Genomic DNA, 21,267 nt, shown 5'->3' on the forward strand with positions numbered 1-21,267 from the left:
TAGTTTACGACTCAATCCAATAATATCTTCGATGGTATAAATTGTGATTTTTAAATAGTTTTCTGAAATTGAAACACTAACAAATCATTTGGTTGCAAAACTTACTCAAATGCCTCCAAGTTAATTGTGATTCACCTGTGTCTATGACAACCAAGTTGCCCTTCATCTTGCAGCCAACCTTGGTTTCCACGAAAGAACCAAACACATCGAAGGGAATTGTTATTTCATAAGTCAACACTTGCAGGCATGCATGATATCCACTACCGACATCCCCACTAAATAACAACAAGCATACATCTTCACAAAGTCCTTAGACACCAAACTCTTCTCTGACCTCGTGTTCAAGTTGGGAGTAATAGAGATCAGTACGGAACAAAGTGTGTTTAGTAACAAATTCTGTTTTTCTATTCCTTATAAATTAGAATAGTTAGTTGCAATATTATTTTATAAATTGAAACCTATATATAGAGACAATTTTCATCATTGTAGATCCGAAAATATTCAATCAATCAACAGTTATTAAGCAATAGTAAACTGAAATAACAAAATATTTATGTAGTGTTTGTAAATAAAAACTAATTTTAATAAAATAATATATAATAAGTCTTTAATTATGAAATGAATTAGCCCATAATAAGTCTTTAATTATATAATGAAATGAATTAAACCATTATTTATACATAATTAATCACTAAAATCATTTTTCAATAATAGCATATCCCGAATCAAACACACACACAAAAAGGCAGTAAGCGCATAGATATCTTGAATGAACGGTGACGATGACGATAACAGAGAGGTCAACAGTTCATTTCATTTGATTGTTGTAAGCAGGAATTAATGGTAACGGAACGGCAATTTACTCAGTGTACACTAGACTAGACTGTTATCTTCTTTTCGCTTCGCTGCTACTGCTATGTATAACAGATAATGCTTTATGTATACGGAATTTCAATTTCAATTTCAATTTCAATTTCAATTTCAATTTCTATTAATTTCAATATTTAATATCTCGAACCCTCTCTCTCTGCTTCTTCCAAACTTGATTATAGCGTTCACTTATTATTACTTTCCCTCGTAAGTGTTGATTGAGATGAGAATTCTGTTTCCATTTTATATTTACTGATTTTCGCTTCAAATATTCACTCCTTTTATATGTTATATCAGCTTATTTTAAAAGTTTAATATTGTCATTTCAACAAACATGTGGTGAGTTAATTTGTTGATGACTTAGAACTGCAATGTTAATGCCAGGTCCTAATGATAATCAAAGGATTGTTTAGAAGATATGAAAGATGGAACCCTGTGCATCCGACTTATGGGGCCTTTTATGGAATGGGTGTGGGAATTGGTTGTGGTGTTGGATGGGGTCCTGGATTTGGACCTGAAGTTGTAGGGTATGTTGGAGCTGGTTGTGGCATTGGATTCAATGTTGGTATCACTCTTGCTGGCTTTGGAATTGGCCTTCCTGCTAACATCATCTTTGCAGCTCCTTATAATGGTAGGTAATTTGCCTCTTTTAAAGTGACTAGTTTAGTAAACTTAGAAAATTAAAGAGTTTATATTTTAACTTCTCATTATTTGTTATATATGTGCATATAATATCAACCATTGTTTTGTGTATCAAACGTTGCTATTACTCACTTTAGAGGAGTTTGGTTGGTTGTTATGTAGAAACCATTCATTACTTTCTCAAAGTGTCATTTTTTTGTTGTTGCATGTATTTAGGGATTATCAGGATTCAGGAGCTGTAATTCTCAAATTGATGTAAATATTATGTGAAATTAGAATCTAAGATTCCTAAGCCTGTTTCATTTTGGATAAAATGCTTAATTAAGCGTTAAGGCTTATTGTATAAGTGCTTATGTATAACAATATAAGCTATTTCTATAATAAAAGATAAAATAAAGCCGTACTTAAGTTTTTTCATAAACTATGCCGGAGATTTTATAGAAATAAGCTGAAAATAGCTTTAAAAGATGTCATAAATTGTTTCCATAAATTCTCTCAAACAGTCTCACAAGTATTTATTGCACTAGATTAATTCAAATAAGTCAATCCAAACATGTCCATTGTTAAATAAACTAATGTACATTGCATGTGACTTATTTTAATCCAGCTCTTTTGGCAACAAAAAGCTCTGCATTGAAGTTAGCACGTTCCGGTGGTCTTCTTTCTAGTACACAAACCTCAGAGGATGTCCGGATTAGAAATGTACCTTGTGTGTCTGACTTTCAAAGAGAAGCTGGGGAAAAACTCTCTTGCTTTCGCCAAAACTATTTAACTATCAACGGAACCGATATCTTTGACATGAAGAACAGCTTGCCTTTGCTTACTACTTCGGCCTGTAAAAGCATACAAGCATTTCATAGCCAGCTGTTTTGCCCTGGTAAAGGTATTATTTTGGTTTAGAAAATCAAATCCGTCTCTATCTCTACTCTATTACCTATTATTTGTCTTGTATAGTTGTTTGCTTCCAACTTTCATCATTTATCTATCTTGTTGAGTTTGTTGGTGTGTGTTTTGCTGCTTATCTTTATTTCATAGTGCAATTTTTCTCTGCTTTAGCAGTTAGCTCATTCTTCTACCAAGTTATCCAACACATTATCTCGTGTTAATATAGAATATGTAATATCTATTCTCTATTTTTACTCCTAAACCTAGAAAGGACAACCTGGTGTTAAAAAGCTCCCATTGAGATAGAATTTAAGGAATGGTTGGACTCATTGTGGGTCTATTGTAGGCAACCTTACTTTTCATTTCTGCAAGAATCTGATTCCACAAGTCGCACAACCTTCTATACCTACAAGGCTAGAACCCTATAATTTTAAGAGTTAGCAATGAGATTCTCTTACATTCATGGTGTTATTTCATTTCATGCCATATAACGATGTTAGGAAACTACTGTCATTAGAAATGCCTTTTATCTAACAATTTTCTTAGAAATGCCCCAACTTTCATACTAATTGTTTTTTTATATGATGGTTATACCCAATTCCAAAATATAGGTTGGCAACTTCCCATGCACAGTAGGTTTAGAGGTTTTCCATGGATCATGTTTCTTTGCAGTTATAAGTCATGGGTCGTCTGATCAAAATTGAACGGTTCACATTACAACTATGTATTTCAAGTCAAATCATACAGCTAATACGTGAGCCGTCAAATTTTGAATGAACGACCTGCAACCCCCAACTGCGGTGAATGTGTGAAATTGCAACTGTTAAATTCAAATCGTTTTCCATCTCTGAAGTCATGACTAGAAAAACCGAAGATTGTTAATCTTTTGAACTTATCCTGCATTAGTGCATTCAGTTCCAATTGATGTATTTTATTATTTTCCCTTTCTGCTCTCATAAATCCCACCTCAAATAAAAATAATTTTCATCCCACTGGACTTGAGCTAACGCTATTAGGAGTGGCATGTGAAAGTTGTGATTTCTTTATGATGAATGCTTCCTATTGAGAGAGTACACACGTTTTAGAATCTTATATCAGAAAAGCATGCATGTAATTGATGATGTTCTCTTGAAAGCATCAAATGTGAGAGGGGGTAGTGTTCGTCGGAAGATACTTGCACTATGCTCCCTCTATATGTAATTTCATTACCTGCTGATGTTGAAGGAAGTAACTTGACATTTGCATCTCATATTTTGCAGGAAAAGAATCAAAAGATTGATTCCTTCCATCCACAACCATCGGCTTTGTGGTTACTTTTGGGTGGGCTTCTTAGTTTCTATTTTGTTAGCTTGGAACAGAGGTCCTATTTTTACAGTTAATGAGAAATCATATTGCTGTGCTCTCAATCTGCTTTGATGTAGCTCTTATTAGTAACACTGAAATTTGTTTCCGCACAGACATAGAGAACACATCAATGACATGAAAGGCTAATACAGTGATTAGCAATATAGGAAAGATACCAAGTTAGATATTGGTGCGTCAGTTTTCTTCTTTCATTGAAAATGTTGATTGTTACGAAACAATGAACGATGAAAGTGATGAATAATTTTGATCGGCTCATTGATTTTACCATTTGTCTAAGCCTGATTTCCAACAAAGACAGAAATAACCATCTTTTGTTTATTTAAAGCAGGATTTGTATAAGAAAAGGATATGTAAACTTTCTTAGAAATTGTGTTCTTAGTATTTAGCATTGCTCTTGTTAAAACATGTGGTGGTTAGCATATAACAGATTTATTGAAAGAATGCTTTTAGTTGTGCTAATCTTGAAGAGTTATGGAATAATTTCGAGATAAATAAATAAGACATGATCGAGTTAAGGAAAGAGTAAATGCACCAAAGAATATTGATCATGGATGCAAGTTTAATCCAGGATACTCCCTCACCTCACATTATTTAAATTTACATTGTAATTGTATGCCAAAAAATTAAATAATTTACAAATCTACGTTACATTTGACCTTCTAAAAATCATTTCCTACAAATGCAGCCCTTGTTTACTCCAAATATATTACATTCACCCAAAAAGAATGAAAACATAATATCAAATTCTACATCAGTCTTCATCTAATCAAAAGCCTGACTTGGGAGCAGGTTCTTCAAAATTCCCATATCTTGAAGCTGCAAAACTAAAGGATGCAACAGTTCCAACATGAACAGCAAGGACTGCGAAAAAGATCTGAACATTAGCAAGCAATTCACCACGAACCTCACTCTCACTCGAATGACATGTGATAATATTGTCCTTCATCTTACAACCGGCCGGTAGCATAGGACCGTAGAGAACAAAAGCTGTTTGATAGAACCAGATTCCTTGCAGTGTTATGGCAATGCTCTTACATAAATCAACTGGGAAACTGGTTGGAAGAAGGGCTCCGGCAATTGAAGATAAAATACAAAGGCCAATTAGGAAGGCAAGGAGGACATGATAATAGCCTTCTAAGCCTTTGTGTGTTGTTGAATGAAAGTAAAATAGAAGATACTCTGCAGTGAATGCTGTGGCAGCAATCAAACAAAGAGAACCTTCGGGCAAGGGAAGATATCTACATAATAAGATAAAATCAGAGGAAAATAAATAAATAACCATAGTTTAAGGACAAAATAAAGACATATTCAAATATTTATTCTGTGCATGGAGTATGCATGACTTTTCTCATGAGAGTAATGACAAAAGGTATAAGATTAAAAACCCATGCTTGTTGTGTGTGTGTATTTTAAATCACATCTCAACCCAAGAATTAGTAGTTGTTATTACAACTTATAAACATTAACATCTCCTTGAGGACAGTAAATTATATAAGTTCATGAAAACAGCATAGTTATCAGATATGTTCACAACATTCCATAGGATCTAATATTGTTTTTTTTTATCTCAGTAGTATGTAGAATAACAAAACTAGTAGTAGTTTTAAGTTAAGGACAATGATAACAACACTTCTGAGAGAGAGAAGAAAATATTAGCAGTGAGCACAAAGTTATAGGAGAGATAAGCTGATATCATACAACTGTAGTCTCTCACATACATGGTGACACTGCTGAAATGACATTAAATTAAAACATCAGAGCTTTATTTTTACTCAATTGCATTACACTAACCATAAAGTTGAGAAAAATGATGGGAGAATTTGTTTGTTTCATTTCTACCAAAATGTGTTTGATCAACAAACAAGCAGATATAGAGAATTTCTAAGTTTGATTTCTACCAAAATTTGTATGCCATGCAATTTTACTATCACTCCTCACCATCAACATTTTCTGGTCATAATTACCCTCCACACCCTACTGCTTATCTCCTAAGGCAAGTTTTAAATGTAATTGAGGATTAGAATCAAGCAGCATCCCTTTTTTCCTATTTAGAATAAAAAACAAGATTTGTATTGAAACACGTAGTTAAATTGGCCTGATTAAATGACATGAACTAACTATCTTAATCTTCAAATGAATGATACCAACAATTTGAAATTGCAGTAGCACAACTCATTCATTTTTTATTACATAACATACTTGAGTTGGTGAATGATTTCAAGCAAGAAAAGGCCAGGAACATAACAACAACACCTAACCTTGTCTTTTCTGAGAGAAGGGTAACGACACCAAAGATAAAAAACATCAGAAGCATTCCTGAGTGCTCGAAGTTGTTCAAGTAAGTCGAATTCAAGATTCCACCAACAAAAAACTTGAGTTGTGTTGCAACTAAGAGCTCAATGCACAAGTCAATGAAAGCACCAATTGAAATAACATAGAGTTCCAAGTGCTTGAGCCTTCCATCAAATGCTGGTACAGGATTCCATACCCGTACTCGGAATGTGTTAGGACTTGACACATATCTGACCACAGAGCACCATATATGCCATACTCCAACTAGAAGAAATAAGGTTCCTGGCAAAATATGACCTATGAAAGATCCCATCTTTCTGATTTACTTTTACCACTCTAAATAAATTTTTCAAGTTCACTTAATCAACTGGATTCTTGAATGATTCTTCAGAGGATCATAGCAACTAAAGCTTCCACCTTGTAAAGATACCAACTAATCCTGTTTTGAAAAAAGCATAGTCAGTTTTCAAACTTCCAATGACAACTTTTCAGATAAAAGTTCACTATCTTCTAATAACATGATGGTATGCTTTATAGATACCATATCATTTTTTTTTTGACAGAATACCATATCAAAATTATGAGCTACTTTTTCAGCTATATCTGCTGTGAATGAAAAATGGAAATTCATCTTTTTGCTATTGTTTATATCTATAAAGCACTGGCATAGTGACTAGATAGAACCCTGATACTGACACGTAAGGAGACACCCTTCATATTTTAAGAAAATAGAGGTGATTTAATGTATTCATGTGGGTTGTGATAGACACCGAACAACAAACACACCTTAAGGCTTTATTTGGATTGATAGAATATCGAATATGGTGGAATGGAGTGGTAACTAATGAGACTTCATTGTTTGGAATTTGGATTCTTAAAAAATGAGTGGAATGGAGTAGGACATTATGAAATCCATTCCATCATCTTGCTTCATTTTTTGGCCCTCCAATTTGGAGTGTATGGGATGAAATCCAACATTTTATGTTTCATTCCGTCATCAAATAACCAAACAATAGAATGGATATTCAATTCCATACCACTCCACTCCTTTCCACTCTGCTCCATTCCATTCCACTCATTTTAAAATATCCAAACAGAGCCTAAAGTTCAAAGTGTGGGTGCTGCATATTATTATACTGTAAAAAGCTTTGTTTCTTACAATCAAAGTCAATGAGGAACCCTTCAAAAGATTTCCTCCATGGCCCTTGGTTTTTCCAGGGAAACTGACAAAGAAGCTGTTTTCTAATCAAGCAACCCTAATTCAATTCTGATTCTAGAAATTCCCTTGAAAAAGACTGATCTTGGTTGTCAATTCAAAAATTTCATTTTGAGGGAAAAACAGAAATCCAGTTTGTTAGTCCAAATTTGTAATAATGAAGGGTCAGAAAATTAGATATATGAAAGCAAAAACAGTCATCAGAATTCAGAACCACAAGCTAAAAAAAGTAAACAGTGGAAAAAAGTTGAAATTTTTTTTTTATGTTATATATGATATGAATAATTTAGGTACCTCATTTATGGTGGGAATAATAATGGGTATCTATTCACCAAAAAAAGAGAAAGTAATGATGTAGAAATAGGTTTTGCTTTACTTACTGTGATATTTGTTGATGGCATGACGAGTTTGGATGCAGAAAATACCAAATAGAGCCCTTTCAGTTTCAGTTACAATTTCAATTTCAATTTCAATTTCAATTTAAACTCTGCGCAATGATTCAGCAATTCAAAACAGAGATAGCAAAATGGGAGGTAGTAGTGAGTGAGTGAGTTAGTCCACTCGCTCCCAAAACATCCATCTCACACAAGTCACAATCGAGTTTTAACACCTTTTGATTTCGATTCTGTAACATGTGTTTAAAATAAAACTACGTTTTCATTAAATTTTGCAAAATAATTCTAAAATAAACTAAACTCAACTAATCAAAAATATATTAACATATACCGAAATAAATTATTGATTTTATTTTTATACACATTAAATAATTTTTTAACACTGATATTTGAACATAAAAAAAGAAAAATATGCAAAGTCGGACATCTTTTTACATGTCAAAATATATTTAAGAATAGATTTTACGATGTAAATTAATCATAATGATTAGATTTTAAAAAATATCTTATTTTATTAGAATTGTTTTCAAAGTTACTCATTTAAATAATTGTAATGTATTGACTTGTGTAAAAATGTTAAATAAAAATTATACTTATAAATTTTATTATAATATAAATAAACATTTTTTTTTTGTAATAGGTAAAATAAATATTTTAATTGTTGAAATATTTTAAGTAGACATGAGAAGGACAATTTAAAACTGAAACTAGAGTTTTACTATTTTGTAAATTTAGGAGGGTAATTATCTAATTACAATTTCAATTATTAAAATATGGTTCTTCCTTTATTTTTGTTAAAAAAAGTGTTTTCATTATCTAAAATATGTGTATATTTTATCTTTGTAATAGACTCTTAAAATAAACTATTGTTTTGAAAGAAGATCACATATTAATTAATAAGTATATGCTTTTTTGAAAATAATATAAATAACATTTTTATTATTTTTTTTAAAATATTGACAAATATTTATTTTAAAAGTCTCTTACATCTATTAATATATAGAATTAAAATAAATATAAGAAATGTTTTACAAGTGAGTTGCTTTTTATGTTCAAAATTGGCTCCTCACTAAAAGCACATAGTCAACAACCAAAGAGACACAAGTACTAGACACCAAATTCGTTTTCACCTCTCCACCTACCCATCTACCCCAATCCCTTAATAGTTTAATAACAAACCATACAAAAACATCTTAATTATACTCTACTATTATTGCACAACAATTTCTTTCTAATATATAAATATAATATTATATAATAGTAATTAGTGGTAATTAAGAGTGGCAACTATGTTGACAATAAATAAAAGGGGAATTCAATCCAATGAGCCAAAACAAAACATTGAAACACAAAAAAGAAGAAAAATTTAGAAGAAGATGGGAAAGAGCAAGGTTCTAGTAGTGGGAGGAACAGGGTACATAGGAAGGAGAATAGTGAAAGCAAGCTTAGAACAAGGACATGAAACCTATGTGATTCAAAGACCAGAATTGGGTCTTCAAATTGAGAAGCTTCAAAGGCTTCTATCATTCAAGAAACAAGGTGCTCATCTTGTTGAAGCATCTTTTTCAGATCACAAGAGCCTTGTGGATGCTATCAAGAAAGTTGATGTTGTGATTAGTGCTATCTCAGGTGTTCATATTAGGAGTCATAGCATTGGCTTGCAACTTAAACTTGTTGATGCCATCAAAGAAGCTGGTAATGTTAAGGTAATCATTGTTTCACCCTTCTTTTCTTTTTGCTTCTTTTTATTATGTTGGTTTGTTTTTTTACTAAATAATCATATCATAAAACTCATTTGTTTTTTCTTCACTAGAGGTTTTTGCCTTCTGAATTTGGGCTAGACCCAGCAAGGATGGGACATGCATTGGAGCCAGGAAGGGTAACATTTGATGACAAAATGGCTGTAAGGAAAGCAATAGAAGAAGCTAACATCCCTTTCACTTACATCTCTGCAAACCTTTTTGCTGGATACTTTGCTGGCAGCCTCTCTCAGATGGGCTCTTTTGTTCCTCCAAGGGATAAAGTCCATCTCTTTGGAGATGGCAAACTCAAAGCTGTTTTTCTTGATGAAGATGATGTTGCAACATATACAATCAAGACAATAGATGATCCTCTAACCTTAAACAAAACCTTGTACCTTAGACCACAAGAAAACATTCTTTCTCAAGGAGAACTTATTGGAATTTGGGAGAAACTTATTGGAAAGGAACTTGAGAAGACATATATATCTCCTGAAGGTTTTCTTACAACATTGAAAGGTAATTTTTCCAAAGTGCAATATAAGTAAAAATGGTATTTAAAAAGTTGATGTCTTTGGTTAAAAATTAAGACTTTTCAGATATTCTTTTTGTTTATATTTCATTCCAAAGTAGTATTACATTCAATTAACTATACTAAATGTGGTTTAATTGTCTACACAGTTATGTACCATATATTATATGTATTTGGAAAGTAATATTATTCTAGTAAGAAATTAGTGATTTATGGTTCATGTGAATTTGATTTACAGGGTTGGATTATAAACTTCAAGTAGGGATTGGACACTTCTATCATATTTTCTACGAGGGTTGTTTGACTAACTTTGAAATTGGTGAAGATGGAGAAGAAGCATCAAAGCTTTACCCTGAGGTGAATTACACACGCATGGATGAGTACCTAAAAATTTATGTGTAAAATGAAATCTTTCCATTTCCATAAGAGGTAGTGTTCAAGCAAAGACATAATTATTGGTTAAAATTACCTTACTCTTAGGAGATTTTGTGCTTTATAGTTCCATGGAGGAATAATCTGGATATCTCATGATGTTAAATGTCAATTTAAAAGTCTTTTTTCTTCTTGAAATTGCAGACATGCATTGTATTTTGGAAACTATTTTAATGAGTTGCATGCCTACTCCAAATTTTGAATGGCATTTCCTTATAGTGCCCTTCTACTCATTGTAGATACAAACATGCCACTTCATTCTATTTCTGAATCCAGCTTTCGATTTTATTTTATAACATAAATAATTTATTGCATATAAATAAAAATAGCTTCCACAAAATACAAAAAAAAGACATGACTCATAAGGGCAACAAGACATAGATATTGCTACCCGAGCAAACAATAAACAAATGAACAATCATATTAGTTTGTCACCTCAATGAGCTACAATGTTTTCGAACCTAAGGTCGGTTTTAGGCAACCTTAAACTCAGTTTTCTTAAAAGTGGAGACATGTCACTTCATTATATTTAAGGCTGAATGGAGTGTACTATTATACCATCAAACATTCATTGACTGCTAGCTTTATATGTTTAACACACTATAACAACACTTTTGATCAACATTAACATATTGATTTCACTTACTTTTGTCACGCATGAAAAAGCATGTGTTGATAATATTCATAATACATAACAAGTGAGTCCTTCAATTCAATCTAGTAAGAACCACATTTTCTGATTGTGCTACATTTTAGTAATGCACATTTTAAAAACTAGATTAAACAGCCTTTGAAGCCTTTTCTGAGGGAAGTTTCATCCAAATTCCTTCCAATGAACACAAGCTTGTTTATCCTCTTCTCATTGGGTTCCCATGTTTTTCCTGGACAGTCATCCAACATGGAATGCACCCCCTGAAAGTAATAGGGAAATGGGGTTAAGAGCACAAGAGCAAGTTTGACTTTGAAAGGTTTAAAAATGTAAATAGGCAATAGAATGGAAGAATGATTATATTGTAGAAGAGAACCTGAAACACATATCGTTGTTCAGAACCATCAACTGACAAGACACCTTTCATTCTGTATAGGTCTTCTCCCTTTTCTTCAATCAATCTCTCAAGCCAATCTTCGACCTAAGCCGTCATTTAATGTGAAAGTAAGGGAGAAACATGATTATGCTAGTCAGAAAAAATCATTGATTGGCGATGTATTATATCTCTCAATGTACACGATCTGACATCATGGTAAAATGAGATTGAACGTCTATCTAATTTCCTCAAAGAAACAAATTTTTACAATTACCTCATCACGATCAAGAGTTCCTTCCGCAACAATGCTGACACTAGAGACAGCAGAATCATGCACGTGATCATGATGATGGTGATGATGCCCTTTGTGTCCTGTAAACACATTCAGAACGATGAATTAAGAAAATATTATTATGATAAAAAAAAAAAACTCAGGATACAATGTATTAATCAAGTGAAGGCACACAGACTGTAATTTTTTCAAAATTTTAAGCAGACAGATGAGCTTTTCAACCTGAGAAATCCAAGAAAAATGAAGGAAAAAAAAGGCCTTATTACATTACATTGCAGATATATTTTCACTTCTCACAACTCAATAACTAACTAAGGAGTGTTAGGGTGAGTGTTTGTTAAACACAATTCTGAGTGAACTTAATTTTGTATAATTGATTTGGTTAAATTTAAGTTTAAAGTGAAGTGATTTATGTTTGGATGTTTTACTTAGTATTTTAAGAAGAGAAGGATCTAACACAGTGAATTGGTAAAATTTTGTGTCGTGATAAATGAAATTTCTTGTTCAAAAAAATTATAAATGAAATTTAATCAAACCCACATTATCCATCGAAAAAGGTTTCCATTCGAACTTCATCGACCATTATACTGCAGTCAACTCTAACAACAAAGATGAAAAAAAAGTAAATAAGAAAGTGACAACAAAGTTTTAAAAGAGTACCATGTCCAGAATCATCTGAGTGGCTTGCTGGAGAGAGACATTCTCCATCTACCTCAGATTCAATTCTGCAATATCAAGACAATTTGATTGAAATTAAGATAAATTTGCAGCAAATACAGACAAATGGGTGTTGAGAGTCTCACATGAGATATGGCCTAAAAATGTGTTTATAGGTGAGAGACATCCTTCACCTTACATTACAAGTTGATTTTGTAGGGTTGAGTTGTCCAACCCATTTCTAAGATGGCATCAGAGTCTACCTGAGATTTGTTGGGCTATCCACTATCGAGCCACTCGGGTTACGCTCCAAATGTCTTGTCTTGGGCATAGAGGATGTGTGTTGAGAGTTTCACATTAGATGAGATATAGTCTAAAGATGGTGTTTATAAGTGGAAGACATCTCTCACTTTATAAACTGATTTTGTAGGGTTGAGTTAGGCTCAACCCAAATTCTAAGAATGAGTAACTATGCATTATGATCGATCTGTCATAATTATAGCTATATTATTTAGGAAGGACAAGGGGGCATGATCGGAAGGGGCATATAATACTTTAATAGGAGTTAAAAAAGGTAAATATACCTCTTACCTCTGAAGATCATATCCTCCCACACCCAGAACAAAGTCCATGTCAACAGATCCAAATTTAGCTTGCTTAATTTGTGCCATTCCATTGATGTTCTGGCAACAATTCCATAAATGAAAATATAATTCCATAAGCAAGTTTTCTGGGGGAGCTAGGTAAATTCATATACAACTCTATAGAAACTGATATAATAAACAATATAAACAGGAACTAAAGGCAATAATCTGACACATTTCATAAAAATAATTCAACTTTATCTCACCTTCTTCCCAATACACACATGCACATATATTTATCATATCATAATAAAACATGAAATAGCTATATCTATCATCATAACAGATTGACATTTATTAGATGTTAAATACCTTTTCTCGCAGAGCAAGAAATATAATTTAATCCAAAACTACAGATTTATTATACCCATATTGGAAAATCAACAGGAGAGAACTAATATTAATCACCATGAAAAGAAGGTTTAGGAATATGTATTAATGTATCGTACTCGGGAGGTACAATTTCCCCTTTGCAAGGTCATCAAAAGGCATTTATGACTTGTTCCATGCAGGCAAATTTTTGCAAACTGCACTTCTCTGGTAAATTATGTTCCGAATCGCACTACTCAGATATAAAAAACCAATATTGAATCAATAGGTCATGGTGAATTCTGTATGAAATTTGTGTGGAAACTCATGAACCCAGTTTGATGTTTGTACATTTCATCTTTTTCAGCATAAAACTCTATCACCTTCCTAGTTAGATTAAGTAAAACAATGTGTCTCCACAAGTATAAAAATATACCTTTATTTTTTTGGTCAATATATTTAACTCAGATTCAGAAACCAAATCTATCTGCAAAAGCAAGTAACAAACATTAATCAAAATCTAGAACACAGAGTAATACATATATTAGCTATCGATATTGGAACAGAAACAAAGTTAAAGTGCATATAGAAATATCACAGAATCTTAATGCTAGAAACTTGCCTTGTTCATAATAATTCGGTCGGCATATGCAACTTGTTCTACTGCCTCATTGACCACAAATCTTGGTTTCACCTCATTCAAATGTTGCATGGCGTGCTTGCAGTCAACTAAAGTCACAACTCCATCCAGTTTAACATACTCAGAAACTAGTTCGTCGCTGTAAAAAGTTTCAATAACAGGGGCTGGTTTTGCAAGACCTGCAAAACAGTTAAAAATTTAGACATTAAAACGATATTTTATTCAACTGTTTCATATACCTAAGATGGAAACAGAAAAATTTCAATCATGCAACCAATCATTTAGCAATACACGAGAAAGACTAAAGCTTCCAAAATAAGTTGTACAACAATGAACTGACTCTCTAAAAGATTTTTAAGCAGCACATGCTCAATAAAATCCATGCATTTAGAATTTAGAATTAGATAAGGGCAATAATGAAGACTAAGTGTTCTTCCAACCCTTCTTTATTTTACATAAACCCTTTTTATTAAATGAATTTTTTTTTCTTTTTTCTTTCTCACCTATGATTTAAAGTTCCAAACAAAGTGAATATTAGAGTGGCACTGCAGGATTAGTTACCTTACAATTTGGTAGGTTAGTTTCAACTTGCAAGTAAATATTCACTCTCTAACACCTCAATCTCTAGTACCCAATGCACAAATTCATTTGAACAACATGAGCAATTTACAAACCTGTGGTTTCGATAACAATGTGATCAAAATTGTCTCTTTTTTTCCTGACCAATTCCAACAGCATTTTAACTAGATCACCTCGCACAGTGCAGCATAGGCAGCCATTATTAACCATGATAATGTCTTCACTCACAGAAGAATGACTAGCAACCAGTGATCCATCAATATCAACCTCACCAAACTGCATCATTTACAACAATGAGACAATTTAATGGATAACTGTAAAACTGTATTATAAGAACAGATCCTCAAATACACTCCACACACTCAAATTCTGCCCTTACTTTACAATTTAGTATCGCTCCAAATAAACAACATGTTATGTAACTTTTCAGTTAACAGATTACCTTGAGCTTGGTATCATAAACAAGTAGGGCTAGTAAGAATATTTGGCTTGAGTTGAGTCAATATGACGGGAAAAAGATACTGATGCTGTGATTTCTTGTCAAAAATATTTTCCTACCATAGTATTATCAACTGATTATTCCCAATCCCAATTCAAAATTTGGTACAGTTATTGAAATAAAATGCTGTCAATTTTAAACTTGACAAGCCCATCATCTAATCACACGGAATTAATTGATGTCACATAGAAAATAAATCTAATCCAGTGTTTATGTGTAAGGTAGAACAAACTCGATACCTCATTTTCAATTACCGCTATCCGTTTGCCATGTTGCGATGTGAGAATATGATTCAAAAGAGTAGTCTGCAGTACAAAAACTCAGTTATAAACTAAACTATGAGTCCCTCTTAGTAGTACTCTGACACCACTTGTATAAGAATCTTCAAAAAATATCCAACAAAAGTACAAAAACTAATAAATCTATAGCTTATAGGATTTACTTGCTTAAATATTTTCATTTTCATACGTGCCTTAAGTTAAGATGCTCACTCGCCATCATTTGGAATAAACCTTCACTTCCATACTTAAATTATCACTCTCTCTTATTTGGTCCCTGAACTATCATCCTCTCTCCTATTAACGTAATTGAGGGACTAACTTGATGAAGTGAGAAAAGTTTAGGGACTATCAATTATATTTCTATAGTTCAGGAACCATAAGAGTCATAAACTATTAAATTAACAATGCAAAAAACTTAACCATAAAACAAACACATGCATTACATAATATTATCTCCAAAGTATGCTGCAGTCAACATACCTTACAAGTTACAATAAACTCATCTACAAATACCAGAGTTGAGTTAAAACCAAATAATCAAAATCTAAACCTTTAAATAATTAATAAATTAACTTTTCTATACAAAAAGAAAAAAGATGGTGAAAAATGGGAAGGGTGGAGGAAAGTAGAACCTTTCCAGAGCCAAGAAAACCGGTTATAATTGTAGCTGGAACGCGATTATCAACATTAGGTTCTTCGTCAACGATGTGGGTTGGGGAAGAGGACATGTATCTGAAGCTTCCATAATAGGAGTTAATATTATTATTATTATTATTATGAAAATTAGGAGGAATTGGTTCGCGGGAAACGAAGGAATGTAGAGTTCTGATGAAACGGAGTTGAATGGGGGATTGAACAATTTGGGAAAGGGTTTTGACGGAAGTTGTTAGATTCTTGTATCTGATGATTGCCATTTTTCGGTGGAACGGTAGGAAAGAGAATCGCAGCACAAGTTAGAGGGAAATGGTTAAACCCTCACATGAGGTTTATGTTTTTAAGCAATTGAATAAATAAAAAATAAAAAATTGAATAATTAATAAATAAAAAATAGTGTTAAAAGAGTAAAACCTACAAAAATACAAATTAAAATCCAAGAGGATTGTTTTCTTGGAACTTCACAATTTTAACGGTATATTATTTTTATAATATTTATGATGTTTTCAATACAAATAGGTAGAAATAGGTTTGATCTTCTTGAATATAAATTTTGTTAATGTCTATATATGTCATTTTATGTTTACTACACTCTTTTTTCCATTATCATATTTGTATTTTATTGAATTTTCCTTGTAAGTTTTTTTAATTAGATTGAAGTTTGAATTTATAGTGATTATTTTCTTGAGCTTTGGTATAGTCTCTAAACTTAATATTTTAGAGTGCTGTAAATGATATATGATTAATATGAAGTGTCAATATAATTGAAATGTTAGATTAATTATGTGATGTATTAACTCTTTATTATTGCTTAACAAAAATTAAGTGGGTGATTGTTCAATCTATCTATTATTACTTGTAACAGTTTCCCGAGCTTTGATCATGACATAACATTCTATATGCCACGTAATTACAATTGTGCCGCCTCTAACTATATGTTGAGTTGTCAACTTAAAAACAATTATTTTTTTCTCTAATATATTTCTCTAAATCAATTTTGTGATAATTATTTTGTTGTTTCATTTTTATCTTGGCTAAATATCACTTGTGGTTCCTTAACTTAATTTCAGTTAACGTTTTAGTTATTTATCTTTTTTTTTTCAATTTGGTCATTTATCTATAACAACATCAAATAAAGAATGAAAATATGAATTTATTTGAAAATTTGTGTTACCAATTTGATAAAATTTGTATTATATTGAAGAATATAATTAATTTTATGAGTTTTGTTTGAAAATTTTGATGAATTTTTGTAAAAAGAAAGGATAACATTGTTGACATTTTAAAACATAAAAGATCAAATTGTCACTTAAAATTAAAATAAAGGACTAAATCAAAAAAAAAATAATAAAAAACTAAAACGCTGAAATTAAGTTAAGGGACACACATGTGGTATTTAGCCTTTTATCTTTCAATGCATTTTTCAAGTAATTACACGCCTCTTCCAATTTTAAAGATAATATTAACTACATTCAATTTCAAACATTTTATACATTTATTAGCTACTTTAACCTCCTAATATTCTCTTTTATTTCCACAAGTCCACCCTCCATCTTCTCAAACTTCAATTACATCAACTTCAAAAAAAAAAAAAAAAAAAACACAGTTGATTATATCTTCTTTTTGGATCCGCACTTATTGAGCCAATATTGCATATATTTAATCAACTTAACAAACAACATTTAGTTTCATTCTTGGGGAGGATAAGTACCTTATCTTAAATTTTTTTTTTTAAATATTTGGGTGTTTGATTTGAAATTTTTTGTTTTATATTTATGTGTTTATTTTAAATATTGATATAATTGCTCCAGTTTTTTAACTTAATTTTAGATAACACTTTAGTCTTTTATTTGTTTTTCTTTCTGATTTGATCGTTTATTTCATTTTAAATAAACAATTTGAAATTGACGGATTTGATTTTTTATTTTCCGAATATTTTGGTGGTTTTAATTTACCATCACAAATATTATATCTCTATAAATTATATTTCAAAATTATAATTTTTTTATTCAATAATTATAAATTAAATATTCAAACAATACATAAATTTTAATTAATAGAAAATTATTTTAAAAAAATACAAAAATTGTATGAGTCCCATTCTAGTGTTTTTTTTTTTAAATAAGTCGGTTCAATCCAATTTTTAAAACATTGTTTTAAAATAGATTGTAAGGTGTTAAGCTAAATACATAAGATTATTTTTATTACTTTTAAGAAATATATTTTTATTAATTAGTATTTTATTTTATCTTCATAACAATAATTTATTTTAAGTGTCTCTTGATAACAACGATTCACTTCTAGAGTCTTTTATCAAGATAAAATGATCATACATCTAAAAAAATAAAAACATAATATTTTCACAAAATAAACGGACTTATATTACCATCTATTATATATATTAAAACATAACTTCAAATTCTATTTACGACAATTCATTTTTATTTTTGTCACATCATTTAATATTTATCAACTCACACAAATTCTAATGTGGCATCTTCCAAAACAATATTTTTTCTCATCTTCCACTTTCATTCTATTTTGTTTCTCCAATATGTAATGCAAATCTTTTCACTTGTTCATTCAAGTACAATTATATTATTCCATATGTTATACAATTTCAACTTTAATTTATCAATAACTCATCAATACATTATCACTTTAATTACTCATCAAAACTTTTATTTCAATAAATCATAAAAAAGAACAAATCATCCAATATCTTCAAATTTATCAGAATACATTATCACTTTAATTACTCGCCAAAACTTTCATTTTAATAAATCATACAAAAAGAACAAATCATCCAATAGCTTCAAAGTATCACAATACAAGTAGACTACATACACACATCAAGACTCTAATTTATCACTCTAATTACTCATCAAAACTTTCATTTCAATAAATCATACAAAAAAGAACAAATCATCCAATATCTTCAAAGCATCACAATACAAGTATAACTACATACACACATCATGATTTATCTTCTATTTTTAAAACACTATGTTGCACATTCTCAGTTTAAGCAATGCTAACGACATTATGAAATGCAATCAAACTACACTTATTGGTGTAACACATTCTCAATTCACAAATACTTTAATAATATTTTTCATATGTTGTCAATTATTGTTTAAGATCATATATAACTATAATTGCAATGAGTTGAGTTTTTTTCTATGATCTTGAATGCGTCTCTTATAACATTTTTTTCTTTTTATAATTAAAAAAACAAATCATAATCGGAAAAAAAAATGAATAACAATAAATATTTGGAAATGAATAATTTATAACTATTTCACTACTCACTCGAAACTTTTTATATCTTAAACATCCACAAATTTTTCTTACCTATAAATTTTTGCAACTTACTCTTGAAGTTTTTTTGACTATGTCAAATAATCATTTAAAAATTTATTTCACATTCTAATTATTTAGACGAAACAATAATTAAAGTAATTGAAACTGTTCTTCGTCCAAAATACCATAACTATAGAATTTGATTACATTATGTATTAAATTTTTATTTGGCTTGACAATTTTGTGTAATAATATTTTTATTATGTAAAAAACATTATTATTATTTAAGGTTTTTGAACCTTAAGAAAATTCTATTTTACTTTGTAGTGTTCTTTCCATATATATCACCTATATTTGTACACTTGAAGAATTGTTTCAATATTTTGAACATTGTTTTTAATAAACTACCACTCACGAATCAATATTATGATAAACTGCAAGACACACAATATCATTTAGTGCATGCTTAAATTAACAATGAGATTGACAGAATCACCATGAACATATAAAATTGAAAATGTCAAAAATACATAAATTTATAAATCTTATATTTTAAAACTAATATAAATTATATAAAATGAAGAACATGTTATAGTTAAATGTACAACTTTAATAATAAAGAAATGCATAACTATTTAACAAATATATTATTAGAATGAACATTTCAATGAAGCTTGAATAAACCAATTCCACATCTATTATAATATATTAAAACAGACTCCCGAATTCTATCGGCGACAACTCATAAGTACGCCACATATTCCAAAATTTCCCAACTCACAAAAATTCTGATGTGGCACCTCATAAATCACACTACTTCTTTCATGTTTTGCTTCCATTATATTGTGTTTATGTAAAGTAAAACAAACCATTTCACTTACTTATTCAAATACAATTATTTCATACATTTAACAACTTTAACTCTAATCAATACACTTAAAAGCTTTGATCACTTATCAAATTTTTCATTTCAATAACTCATACAAAAAAGAACAATTCACTCACTATCTTTAATACATTATTTATCACACATAACGATTCACTCTTGATTTTCAACCACCATCTTGTATTTGGTTCAAGTAACTTACCAATGAATAAAGACATTATAAAATGCAATCATTCTTAGTCCACAAATGTTTCAATAACGTTGTTTCTTTGTTGTCATTATTGTTGAAGACCATATATAGGAGATTAGTATTTTTCTAAGCTATTGAATATCTCTTTCGTAATATTTTTTTTTATAATTAAAAAATATATTTCATAAGTAAAATAAAATAAAGATGAAGAATACTAAAGATAGTTGTTTGGAAATGAATAACTTCTAACCATTTCTCTACTAGAAATTTCCTATGTCTTAAACATAAACAAACTCTTCTTGCCTATAATTTTTGGTAACCCACTCTTGATATTTCTTGACCATGGCAAATAATTATTTGAAAATTTCATTTCATATTCTAATTATTGATATGTAACAATAATTAATGTAATTGAAATTGCTCCATATCCAAGAGTAGATATAGAATTGGTTAGTATTAAATTGAAGTTTAAATATAAATTCACACCAACTATTATTTTGTATCAAATTTTCATTTGTCTTAAGAGTTTTGTGTAAATAACATTTTTACTATATAAAAAATATTATTATTATTATTATTATTATTATTATTATTTAAGACTTTTGAGCCTCAAGAAAATTCAATTTTGTAATTTGTAGTGTTTCTTCCATATATCTATCAGCTATATATAACATAGGCGAAAAATTCTTGCAATATTTTGAATATTATTATAAACATTATTTTTAACAAAGTAATACTCATGAATGAATGATATAGTACACACTAAGACACACATTATCACTTAATAAATATTTGAATTGACAAAATTACGGATCCTACATAAATTTTAACAAAAACTACTCTTTAAAGGTTAACCAAAATTGAGTGAATTTTTTCAATTCACCGCCAGTTCAAACATGCACTTATACACAATATTAACTCTTCAAAAGTTTACTTTTCA

The 21,267-nt window shown here is 30.3% G+C and overlaps 4 protein-coding genes across 10 annotated transcripts; 2 read left to right on the top strand and 2 right to left on the bottom strand.

Annotated features, from left to right (window-relative positions):
• The first annotated feature begins 686 nt into the window (after positions 1 to 686).
• Positions 687 to 4,055, top strand: LOC101500154 (cadmium-induced protein AS8). Of its 5 annotated transcripts, none has more exons than XM_004509491.4 (4): positions 687 to 843; positions 1,255 to 1,501; positions 2,120 to 2,395; positions 3,657 to 4,055. In XM_004509491.4, the coding sequence occupies exons 1-4, from the start codon at positions 841 to 843 to the stop codon at positions 3,674 to 3,676; spliced, it is 546 nt and encodes a 181-aa protein (XP_004509548.1). In that variant the 5' UTR covers positions 687 to 840; the 3' UTR covers positions 3,677 to 4,055. The 5 variants fall into 5 exon arrangements, with proteins under 5 accessions (XP_004509548.1, XP_073219950.1, XP_073219949.1 ...); XM_073363849.1 differs by having other exon boundaries at positions 715 to 826; positions 2,120 to 2,389; XM_073363848.1 differs by having other exon boundaries at positions 719 to 826.
• A 218-nt stretch (positions 4,056 to 4,273) lies between these two features.
• LOC101501117 (uncharacterized) lies at positions 4,274 to 7,893 on the bottom strand. 2 transcript variants are annotated; one of them, XM_004509495.4, is made up of 3 exons: positions 7,651 to 7,893; positions 6,021 to 6,493; positions 4,274 to 5,000 (listed from the first exon to the last, which is right to left on the bottom strand). In XM_004509495.4, exons 2-3 carry the CDS (start codon positions 6,365 to 6,367, stop codon positions 4,529 to 4,531), a joined length of 819 nt encoding a protein of 272 aa, XP_004509552.1. In that variant the 5' UTR covers positions 6,368 to 6,493; positions 7,651 to 7,893; the 3' UTR covers positions 4,274 to 4,528. The 2 variants fall into 2 exon arrangements, with proteins under 2 accessions (XP_004509552.1, XP_073219948.1); XM_073363847.1 differs by lacking the exon at positions 7,651 to 7,893 and adding an exon at positions 7,214 to 7,435.
• A 989-nt stretch (positions 7,894 to 8,882) lies between these two features.
• CAIFR (isoflavone reductase) lies at positions 8,883 to 10,584 on the top strand. The gene is made up of 3 exons (XM_004509496.4): positions 8,883 to 9,371; positions 9,479 to 9,923; positions 10,175 to 10,584. The coding sequence occupies exons 1-3, from the start codon at positions 9,042 to 9,044 to the stop codon at positions 10,336 to 10,338; spliced, it is 939 nt and encodes a 312-aa protein (XP_004509553.1). The 5' UTR covers positions 8,883 to 9,041; the 3' UTR covers positions 10,339 to 10,584.
• Positions 10,585 to 10,980: 396 nt separating this feature from the next.
• LOC101501745 (uncharacterized) lies at positions 10,981 to 16,277 on the bottom strand. Of its 2 annotated transcripts, XM_004509497.4 has the most exons (10): positions 15,927 to 16,277; positions 15,253 to 15,318; positions 14,610 to 14,790; positions 13,918 to 14,114; positions 13,732 to 13,782; positions 12,934 to 13,025; positions 12,346 to 12,410; positions 11,668 to 11,765; positions 11,394 to 11,498; positions 10,981 to 11,280 (listed from the first exon to the last, which is right to left on the bottom strand). In XM_004509497.4, the coding sequence occupies exons 1-10, from the start codon at positions 16,206 to 16,208 to the stop codon at positions 11,143 to 11,145; spliced, it is 1,275 nt and encodes a 424-aa protein (XP_004509554.1). In that variant the 5' UTR covers positions 16,209 to 16,277; the 3' UTR covers positions 10,981 to 11,142. The 2 variants fall into 2 exon arrangements, with proteins under 2 accessions (XP_004509554.1, XP_073219883.1); XM_073363782.1 differs by lacking the exons at positions 15,253 to 15,318; positions 15,927 to 16,277 and adding an exon at positions 14,957 to 14,978.
• Positions 16,278 to 21,267: the final 4,990 nt, after the last annotated feature.

Source organism: Cicer arietinum, chromosome 7 (assembly GCF_000331145.2).
Source record: "Cicer arietinum cultivar CDC Frontier isolate Library 1 chromosome 7, Cicar.CDCFrontier_v2.0, whole genome shotgun sequence".
NCBI classification, from domain to species: Eukaryota; Viridiplantae; Streptophyta; class Magnoliopsida; order Fabales; family Fabaceae; genus Cicer; species Cicer arietinum.